The 11,303-nt window shown below is 34.3% G+C and overlaps 1 protein-coding gene and 1 long non-coding RNA gene across 2 annotated transcripts; both read right to left on the reverse strand.

The window, feature by feature from the left end:
* Positions 1–1,104: 1,104 nt before the first annotated feature.
* Positions 1,105–3,642, reverse strand: LOC132181094 (rac-like GTP-binding protein RAC2). Its single transcript, XM_059594158.1, has 7 exons — positions 3,394–3,642; positions 3,154–3,241; positions 2,568–2,677; positions 2,394–2,457; positions 2,159–2,223; positions 2,000–2,065; positions 1,105–1,487 (listed from the first exon to the last, which is right to left on the reverse strand). Exons 1-7 carry the CDS (start codon positions 3,490–3,492, stop codon positions 1,389–1,391), a joined length of 591 nt encoding a protein of 196 aa, XP_059450141.1. The 5' UTR covers positions 3,493–3,642; the 3' UTR covers positions 1,105–1,388.
* A 4,612-nt stretch (positions 3,643–8,254) lies between these two features.
* Positions 8,255–10,600, reverse strand: LOC132180849 (uncharacterized). The gene is made up of 2 exons (XR_009440200.1): positions 10,534–10,600; positions 8,255–9,742 (listed from the first exon to the last, which is right to left on the reverse strand). It is a non-coding gene; the product is annotated as an uncharacterized LOC132180849 (long non-coding RNA).
* Between the last annotated feature and the right edge of the window lie 703 nt (positions 10,601–11,303).

Consider the following 11,303-nt stretch of genomic DNA (forward strand, 5'->3'; position numbering starts at 1 on the left):
TTTCTCTTTCAATCTACATGGACTCAACCAGATGGAAAGACTTAATTAAAAGCTCGATGAGGATTTAGTGAAAAGTGGTACAAGACAATCTGATGATGTTTACAGAATGTTTAGAAGCAAGATGGGTACAACAATGTGTATTTTTTTTTTTTTTTTTTTTTAGTTTTTTTTAATAGAATTTTTAGAATTTTCTTTTAGATTTTTATTAGTGGTATTTTTGTCCTTTAGGGACAGCGACAATTTTAGTAATTTAGAGGGGGCATTGTCGTTGTTGATGCAATTTTTGATATGGCTTGATAAGTGATAAGCTACCTGCAAAATAGCAAAAGCATCAAAAGATCCAGCAGTCCGGAGACGGGGAAAACTCCAAGCTTAAGTTAGCATTCTTATTTGGAGTGAGAATATAGCAATGAGCTAATGGTTTTTGAGATGAATCCTGTCCCCTTTGCCTAATGTGTTGTGTCCATTTTATAGGATAATCTTCACTGAAATATCTAGAGTATCTGAGATATCTAGATTCCAATATCTTCGAATGGATAGCCCTCTTTAAAGGGAATTCAGATGGATATAGTGGTTATCCAACTAGTAGCTTATTTGAATGAAAATGCTTGAGTCGGGCCCATGACAAGATTTATTCCCAACAATGGCAACCTAAAATTTGGAAAGACATTATCAATTAGGTTATACTTTGAAGGCTTAAGTGAACTTTTTCCAAAAAATAAATATCTTCCCTTTACTTAAAACCAAAAGTTAGCCTGGGGTCCTTCTGAAGCTATATATTCTTACAAGTTACAATGGTTGCTGTAATTTTACGTTTTCTAATGCTTGCTGTATTGTGCGAGTGCATTTGGCTTTCAAACACCTTTCTTTCTCCACATCATATATAACGAATATTTCTAAGCCGCCCTAATCTTCTTTCTAAATTACCGTTTGTCTACCATTCATTCGTTTCATTTGGTGGTGACGATATCATAGTAGAAGTTCTGAGTTTGAGCTTTGTCTCTGTCATTCACTTCTTATTTCAATTAAATACTATGATGATTTAATCGGAAGTACATGAATGTTTGGTCGAATAAGGTGCAAAGGTATTTTAGGCATGTAAGAAGGCTGATTTATTCCACCATTCAATCATGGTACGATTGTAGCTTTACTTCAAATAATATCTAGCAAAAGAGCAAGTGGTGCAACAATGCACAATAAAGTTATCTTACATGGTGTTGTTCACAGAAATTACATTTGTAAAGTTTCATATTTGCCTAAATTCCATATATGAAGCATAGGAACACAATACATTGAGAAATAAACAAAGGAAGAAGCAAGGGAATATAAAACATGATAGGTTCAAAAGGGTGGCATTTAGGAGTGCAAGACTGGGAGGAAATATGAACTTAGAGGAATGTGCAGGGCCTCGGCTTGCGTCGCCTTTTCTTCGGCTTTGGCGGCTGCAGAACAACCTTGATTGCACCATCAAACACAGCCTTAACATTCTGAAGTTTCACAGCAAAGACAAAGTTAGATAAGCTCTGTTGCAGCCAAAGCCCCATATGAATGTTATAACTATAGTTGCAAGCTGAAGCTAGATTTGCACTGAGAACTTGGTTGAGGTGCTGTTTTGAGGAATTCATGTTAACTTCATGGGGTGTCAGCAATTACTTCATGTGTTACAAGTTAGATTCATGAGATATATTTCACAATTATTGATCTCTCTTCCTCTTACCTTCTCCACCATCAATAGGGAAGCATATGTGTTTATTTTCATACCATTAGGCAAATCAGAGAGGTGTTCCTCAAAAAATATGTGGGTCTTGAAAAAGTGCAGAAAGTGGGGGAAATTTACTTAACCAAAAATGAACATATGAAGGGGGGAAATTTGTGCTGAAGCAAAAGTTAATATACTTGTATAATTATGTTTCCTAAATTTAAACGCACCCTTTAGCCTTTGTGTCACTGGCTTAAACATATTCATGGAATTAAAGATCAAAAAGCTAATAAACCAAACCTGTTGAGTCTTGGAGCTGCACTCTATGTATACTGCAGCACCAATTGCCCTCTTGAGTTCTTCACCCTGTCAAGAGTTGAACATTCTCAACATGAAGTCCATGAAATTGACAAAAAAAAAAAAAAAAATACATTTAGTATTTCATTGGTAAAGACTTGCCTGGGCAGTTGTGATTGGTGTAGCTCCAGGATGATTAATCAAATACTGCTTGTCGTCCCGTAGATCTGCAACAACAGATCATATCCAAACTACATTGTTAAATTCAAATTGGTTTGTATTGGTTAATCAAGATTGATATTCTTAGAATATGTTCAGAATATATTCTGATATTTGCCTTATTTGTCTGAATGATGAATCAAAAAGATATATTTCAAGTAGTAAAATTAATCCATACCAAGTTTGGTTCCTACAAGCACTATTGGCACAGTTGGGGCATAATGCCTCAGCTCAGGAATCCACTGGAAGAGCCAAGAAATAGACGTGTCAGACTGATATTGGAGAATTAAAATTACCCATAAATTAAACAAAGAAATTAAGAAAATAAATTTCTTGGGTTTTGATGAAAAACCTTCTTGGAGATATTTTCATAGCTGGCTTTGCTGATGAGAGAGAAGGCCAGCAAGAAAACATCTGCACCTCTGTAGCTCAAAGGCCTCAGCCTGTTATAATCCTCCTGTCCTGTATTTTCCAACTTCATTAAGTATATAGGGAATTACATAATTTTATTCTCTATGAAAACTAAACAAGTAAAGCTGTGTGGTTGATTGGAAACAAAATTTCAGTATATATATATATATAAGCTTGAAGAAACTCATAATGTAATGGAAAATTAAATATAAAAGTGAAATAAAGATAGAAATTGCAGACAGAGATTTAAAAGTAGTTCAATGTTAGACACATACGTCCACTTCCATGAAGGGCGCAAAAGAGTTAGATTATACTCTTATTTCTTAATAATATTTTCGATACAAAAGGCTCGGGAGATGCGAAGATAATCCAAATATATTAGGTGAAGATGATATAATATCATATTTGCAAACGACCAAATATAAAAGGTTAAAAATTACAATCAATATATTCCAACAAAGCTTGATAAACTCTCTGAGACAGAATTATAGCAGCAAAATGATTACACCCATGAAGCAATTACTTACCAGCAGTGTCCCATAGTCCAAGGTTGACTGTGCTACCATCAACCACAACATTAGCACTAAAGTTGTCGAACACAGTGGGCACATAATCCTATGGGAATTTGAACAAGAAAACAGATATCATAATTACTATGATTATCACTAAAGTTAGACTGTAAAAAAAAAAATAAAAAGAAAAAAAGACAGTAAATACTAAAGCAGGATATTGTGTGTAAGAGTACTATGAAACATCATGTGTCATACAGTGGGGAAAGTATTGCTGGTATAAGAGATGAGCATGCAGGTCTTTCCGACAGCTCCATCACCAACTGTGACACACTTGATGAATCTTGCAGTGCTCATTTTTGAACTCTGCTTCCTTTTTCCTTCACCCTCCTAGCAAAGCTCCATTAGAACAAGGCTGCAGATGATTTCACAATCTCTCAAGAAAATGCAGTAACTACAAGACAGAAGGCATATTGGAGAGTGTTGAGGGGTATTTGGGAAGGTGGGGTGAGTTTTGAATTTTGAATAGAAAGAGAGGGGAGGAGTGGCATTTAATAAGGTGAGCAGGCCAGCACCAACTTTTGCTGTGCTTCTTTATCTTTTGTTTTTGTTTTTTGTTATCTTTTATCTTTACCATGATTGCCAATGGGTTTCTGTTCCTTTAAGGGGAAGGCCAGAGCGGCAAAGGCTAAAGACCAACAAAGGAGGTGTTTGGTGCTGGTGTTAGTTGGTTAAGTATTGTACAAGGCAGGGATTGAATGATGGACATTGAGAAAACAAAACATTGCTTAACTGTCCAAAACCCACTTGTGATGGGTATAAGAAAAGGAGAGTATTCAAATCATCAAAGAAAGATAAAGGAGGCTTTGAGTATGAGGCATGAAGTTTTCATGCTATTCCCTCATCTTGTGACAAACATTCTAATCATTTGCTTCATCCTATGGAAAATGCTAAATTAAATACAAGTTAATAAAATTACGGAAAAAAGTATAAATAACCCTCAAAATTAGTGCCATATCGGCTCGACTGCCCACTTGATACTCACTCAGTTAAACTCGACCCGAATTCGAGTGTTCGACACTATACAAGCTCGCTCGTTACTATAAAAACTCGCTCGATTAGCAAATGATACATACCCGGCTCGCTCGATCGAGTCAAACTATGTACCAAACTATAGCAATATACCCATTTTATCCCCCAAATTTTTTTAATAAAACAAAAATACTCCTAAAAATTCAAGAAAAACAAAAATTGGTGGGTTTTGTACGGTTGGTCTTTCACCACTTTTTGTTTTATTTATTTTTTATTAAGAGTATTTTTGTCGTTTGAGGAAGATTACAAATTGAATGTTAATTTGAGAAAAATATGTAAAATTATTTTTATATATTCATTTCTTTTTTTATTTTAAAGGTATAAACCATTCATTTCTGAGTGAACATATCACTGCCCAAAGATGAAATTAACTTTTTACTCAAAAACAAAATATTAAAAAAACAAAAGATGATATTAGCTTTATGTGGGTGTCAGCATGATTAGGGGAGAATATATTAGTGAGTGGGATATACTATGGCCTTGGTTGAGGTGAGATTACTTCGTAGGGGACCCATTTGCATTTTTATTAAAGCTAACTTTTGAAATATATATATATATATATATATTTATATTAATTTATTATTAAATATTCGACACGCTAGAGTATAATTACGCTAATCATCAATCTAGTGTACGAATTGGATTTTAACAAAATTATAAGATCAGCAATGATCATGGGAGAAAGAGACATGTTTGATTGTTGAACGGTTGTGATTGCATTTGCATTTTACGAGTCCATTTTAGGGGTAGGATTGCAGCACGTATGACCCATCGGTGTTCAGATGCCCTGGTTACGAGGTTACAGGTTACAGCGTTAGGCAAGCAAAGATCTTTTACCACTTTGATCCCATGTAGGAGATCTTTGAGATGGGTCCATTTGAACTAGGGCTTTCGTTTGTTTGGATTGGAAGTAAAATATTTTTCGGCTTTTGATTGGTACAAAAAATTAGCGATGGTGGGCAACCGTTGGTGACCTCCAATGGTGGTTAAAAGTGGCTGGCAACTTCCAACAATCTCCGACTAACTTCCAGGCGAATTCCAATGACCTTTGGTAGCGGTGTCTAGAAACTTTAAATAGTGGCAGTTGATGACTTTCGGCAAAGTTTGGTGACAGATTTTGGCGACCTGTGGCGGCGCTAAAGGATGAGTTGAAAAAGAGCGTACAAAATTGAAAAGCTCAAACTCGAAAAATTATTTATAGTCTTACAAATAAAAAACTATTTTACGAAAATTAAAGAAAGGTTTTCTGGTCAACTAAAGATGTTTTCGATTTGATCACGATATTTTGTCGGACCAAATACCAAATAATAGAGAAAACTTTTTCTAAAAAACATTTTACATAAACAAACAGAGCCATTAATAATATTTCATCCATATGATCTAAATTACATTTTAGTACATGTGGTTTGCCTTTGGAGTTTTCAAACTGTCTAGAATGGTCCCTACCGCCAACTAACGGTTTTCATCAAATAACTAACGGCGGAGACCATTTTAGATACTTTAAAAACCCTAAGAACCTTGATGATACTTTTCATCAAATAACTAACGGCGGAGACCATTTTATATACTTTAAAAACCCTAAGAACTTTGATGATACTTTTGATACCGCAATGATCAATTGGGTATAACCCTAAATCACCCAAAAAAGTTCCTTCAAGAGAAAGTGATTATGCATTTTGTGACTTCCTTGCCTATATTTTTGGTTGTATTGGAGGATCTACCGACCTAAACTTCAACCGCAAGTCACATGAAATACACGTGTGGTTGGGTTAAAACAAATTGACAAATAATTTTTTTTTCACATTTTTCCATGTCAACTTCAACATGATTCCTTCCCTTAAAAATACTACCTATCAAATTAATCCACGTCTTTTACAATTTTTTTTTTTTTTTTTTTGTAATATACGTCAGAAAATGCTGAGATGTACCTTTTGTGATGACTCTGTGATGACGTAACACATGACAAATTAAACATGTTTTTTTTTTTTCTTTCTTTCTAGTCGAGCAAATTAGTCAGCAAAGCACAACACCAAACACACTAAAACCCGCAATCACAGCCGCAACTGAAGAACTACGACCTAAAAAGTCACATTCCCAACCATTCCCAATGTAATTTTGCAGTTAAGAAAAACAATTTTTTTTTTCTTTAAAAAAAAGAAAAGAAAAGTAAAAGGTTTCTAAAAGGGCATTAAATAATACTATGACCAAAAAAATAGTTTTAAATTATTAATTTAAATAAATAAATTATTTCCTTTCACATTGAGTTTTTGGTAAAAATGTCGCTTTAAGAAGGTATATGAGTAGAAGTTATAAGTTTTTAATCTATCTTTGTAATTTATCTTTCATTTTTACTAAATATTTAAAATGTTGAGTCTCACTTATTGAAAGTAAATTTGTGCTAAGAGATGTCTTATTGTTCTTCAAACCTACATGTTTTGCCTCTCTTAGGGTTTCTTTTGTTAAACTACATAACCATAGTTTTCTCATAAGACCTTCGGTGACTAGAGTTTTGGGATTGCAAGAGGAAGCTCGATAGAAAAATTGTCTAGAAGTTCTGGAGCTATTACGGTAGGAGCAAGCGTGTTGTTTGCTCGGTACAAAGGAGTATACATTCCAAAAGTTTTGTAAGTGTATACTTATTTTAAACTAATTCTTCTATTTAGTTGATGAGTTTCTTGGGTTTGGCTGTCCAAAGTGGTTTTACTTTTGAAGGGTTCTTAAAAAAGGTTTCACTTTGTCACGAACTTACTTGTGTTAATTGATTAACTAATTTCATAGATATTTGGTGATCGGTTGAGTAGCTGTTAATTTTTAAATTTCCTATTATCTTGTGAACACCTATTTAACCTACATTCTAAGTGTTAGTTGTAGTCATTGGGCTATATTTCAAATGTCTCAATCTCAATCTCAATATCTTAATGTCTCTATATACTTTAACAAATCTTCAACTCCCTCATCAAATGTCTCAATCAGCCGATAGACACGTGTCTCGGTTGATGCCAACTATCTTGGTTTTCTGAAGACATATGTCATCTAACTTTAGGCCTAAATTTTTGAAATCTTATCTACCACGTTGAACCTTTAAAGCTCGGTCGACTAAGCCTGCATTTCGGTTGACCGAGCTCTCTTTTACAGAAACCCTAAAATTCTTTTTTTGATCTATTTCGTATTTTTATGTGGTATCCTCGAAACTAATCACAATCTTAACACAAAATAATCTTCCATGAAGCTTATCTAACTCCCATGAAGCTTCCTCAATTCCAAGATTTCGCCATAAAATCTTCACAAGTGAAATTTTCTTCATTTGCAAAACTTGCACTTAGCGATCCAAAAAGATACAAGTTTAATTATCCAAGCCATTAAATTTTGACTAAGCCGGATTCTTTGAAATGGCTCACGTTTGATACATAGAAATAAAATAAGACATAATTGCAATAGAACAGGATGTTGGAATGTGATAATCAACTTGGATTTGTCTTCCCTAGGATTATTAGAATATTTTACCAAACATATTTTCTTCAAATCTTCATTGTTGGTTTAGAATTCAATGGTAGAAATTACATGATATCGGCAAATATCACTTTCAAAGTAAGAAGAAATATGGCGAGTGCTGAAGTGATTAACTTTTCTTAAAATGACAATTATTTATAACCGCTGATATGGTAAAATCTCTACCATTGAATTTCAAATCAATGGTTGAAATTTGAAAAAATCTAACAAGTAAAATACCCCAGAATTCTAGAGAATCTTAATCCAATTAAAATTATTTTAACTACACACTGTTAATACTTAATTCTTCTACACAACTATTCAGATCTTTGTTGTGGACAACATGAACAGTTTCTGGTTTATGATGGGAAGCCAATGCTCGGTTGAGCTTGGATCTGTGTAATGTGTAAATCCCTCTTTCTACCAAACTAAAAAAAAAAAAAAAAATTATTTACTTATTAAAATCGATTTGCAAATGTAGATTCCCTCAATCTTGGTAATTATCATTGTTACCTCCACAATCATTTAGATTAGTGAGTATCACAATAAAAAAGTAGATATATAATAAGTTCAATAGAGCAGAATACATCTGTAGTACATATGATAAATATCAGCATATGCATTTTCATAGAAGTGGTGGAAAAGCTTATCTCACCCGAGGGTGGAGCTGGTTTGCTCAAGTGAAGCAGCTACGCGAAGGAGACACCATCACCTTTTATGAGCTCAATTGTCAGAGAAAAAATTGAGCTAAATAATACAACTTGTTGACCCAAGTTTTTTGACTTTGTCAAATTGTTGTACTAACTATTTAGCTTAATTTACTCTCGGACAATTGAGCTCATAACAGGTGATGGTGTCTCTTTCGCTCAGCTGCTTCGCTTGAGCAAACCGGCTTCACCCTCGGCTGAGATAAGCTTTTCCACCACTTCTATGAAAACACATTGGCCAGCTCTTTATTTGAACATCATAGTAAGTCACTTCACTACTTCAACTTGAAGGATGACCAAAAACTAAGCAAACAAAATATGGCTGCATGTGGCTTCAATAAATAAACCTACAGCTTCCTTTTCGTTGTACGTCACTTGGTGCAAAATCTTCTGAAACACTTCAAATCTTCTAAAACACTTGTTCATGCTGCTACTTGGGCATATGCTTTGAACATTCTTTTGTGTTTTCATGACCTTGTAAGGGTAATTGAGCTCATAAAAAGTGATAGTATCTCCTCCACTTTGCTGCTTCGCTTGAGCAAATCGGCTCCACCCTCTGGTGAGATATGCGTTTCCACCACTTGTACGAAAACCCATTGGCCAGCTCTTCATTTGAAGATCATAGACAATCCCTCCACTTCCATCTTAACAATGACCATAAATTGGAAGACTAAAATCTGGTTGCATGTGGCTTCGGTAAATAAAGCCTATAGCTTCCTTTTCGTTGTATGTCACTTGGTGACAAAATCTTCTGATTGTTCAAGCTGGCACTTCTTGTGCATACATTTCAGACATGCTTCTGTGTTTTCATGATCTTGTGAAGGCAATTGAACTCATAAAAGGTGATAGTATCTCTTCTCTCCTTAGTTGTTTTGCTTGACCAAACCGGCTCCACCCTCGAGTGAGAGAAACATTTCCACCAATTCTACGAAAATGCATTGGCCAGCTATTCATTTGAAGGTCATGGACATTCACTTCACTTCCATTTGAATGATGACCATAAACTAGGAGAGTAGAATCTGGCTGCATGTGGCTTCGGTATAAAAAGCCTATAACTTCCATTTCGTTGTAAACTTCCATTTCGTTGTATGTCACTTGGTGACAAATTCTTCTGAAACACCTCTTCAATCTGGTACTTCTCTTCAAACTGGAACTTCTTATGCATAAATTTCGGACATGCTTTTGTGTTTCCATGATCTTCACATTGTGAATACATGGTTGTGTTCCAATGACCTCGGATGGAGGCGGCCATGCAGGGTAAATCCCACTTGAGGATGCATCTACTGTTGCAGCCATGGCCAAGGTCAAACTTGGGCAACCTATAATTATCAAATTGGGGGAAAAAGAACAATCAATTAAAAATAAAAACAAACACTTTGAAAAAGTTCTAAAATCATTCACAAAAACAACCAATAACACATTAAAAACAATAGTTTGACAAATTCTATCCCAATGATTTAATCACATATCAACATACATATCCATCATAAAAAATTATGAAACAATCAAAACCATACAAAGAAACACAACACTCTTTAGTGTTTAATTGAATGGTTAGTAATCAGTTAATCATATAAAGAAGTATATGCGAATATATTATGCAAGATTGAAAGATGTATAAATCCATTATGATGATAAATTCTCCTATATTTTGTTCTCGATTCTAGAAGTTTCTTCTCCTATTACACAATCACAGCCAACATAAACGAACAAGGAGCTCAAAATCACATTTCTATTTAGCAGAATCAATGAAAATCGAGAACCCAGTCCACAAATCAAAGAAAAACTAAATCGCCTGAAATCTAAAGCTAACACAAACCCGGATCATAGATCAATCAAAACCACTCGCAAAATAATACTCAAATCAATCATCAACCAATTGTTGATGAGAAATTCTAAAAATTAGGTGATTTTCGGTTCTCACCCAACAATCCACAAATCAAGCGATCATTAGCCCCGATCGCTAACGGGTATGCCAAATCGAGATTTAATCTTATGGGTATTAACCAAACACGAAATTAAGACAACCGAAACATTTATCCATCAATTCTTAAAGCAGATCTAGAGATAAATCTTTCTAAGAGATAAGCAAATTAACATTTATGGGTACCTCAGAAAACTGCTCTTGCTTTCTTGGTTTCATCCATGGGGCGTAGTGCGCTTTGCTGTGCTGTGTGGTGGAATGAATGAGTGGAGAAGGGGAATTGATGCCCTTCTTATCGCTGATCCCTGCCGACAGTGGGGGCACCTTTCGATACGGACCTCTAAAAGTGTCCAATAAGGAGCTGCCAAATCACAGTCATGAGGTGTCTTCACGGCTGGCTATGCATGAAAGATTCTTTTCGATCTCATCCATCCGATGATAATTATTTTTTAAAAAAATCATTTTTAAAATTTAGAAAAAACTTCACAATTATCATACATTTCGATAAGAGCTCTTAAATTTTAAAAACTTTCAATTTAAGCCCTCAAACTTTTAATTTAATGTAATTTATTCATCTGTCAATTTTTACAGTTAAACCCTAACGAAAACCCTTAAAAATATCAAATTTCCCTTTAATTTTTTCCTTTTTTTTTTTAATGAAGAAAAAAGGGGTCACCCAAGTCAACTTGTGATTTTATTTTTATTTTTAATTTAAAATTAAGGGTAAATTTAAAATTTTATAAAAAAAATCAAAGGTATATAATGATCATTTTATCACTTTTGACGTTTAAAAACTGACGGAGAGGGTACATTAAATCAAATTGAAAGTTTAAATGGTAAAATTGAGAATTTTTTAAATTTGGAGGTCTTCTCAAAATGCGTGATAGTTTAAGGATCTAAAGTGAAATTTCCCTAAAAATTACTTAAAAATAAATCCATGTCTTAGACAACTGTTT

Source organism: Corylus avellana, chromosome ca5 (genome assembly GCF_901000735.1).
Source record: "Corylus avellana chromosome ca5, CavTom2PMs-1.0".
NCBI lineage: Eukaryota > Viridiplantae > Streptophyta > Magnoliopsida > Fagales > Betulaceae > Corylus > Corylus avellana.

What these genes read in the sequence shown, in the direction of transcription:
- LOC132181094 (XM_059594158.1), bottom strand. Translation starts at nt 3,492, where the DNA reads ATGAGCACTGCAAGATTCATCAAGTGTGTCACAGTTGGTGATGGAGCT. An exon ending in CCAGCAATACTTTCCCCACT is followed by an intron (nt 3,242 to 3,393) that starts GTATGACACATG and finishes AAATTCCCATAG; the next exon opens with GATTATGTGCCCACTGTGTT. An exon ending in GCAGCTCCAAGACTCAACAG is followed by an intron (nt 1,488 to 1,999) that starts GTTTGGTTTATT and finishes GTGAAACTTCAG; the next exon opens with AATGTTAAGGCTGTGTTTGA.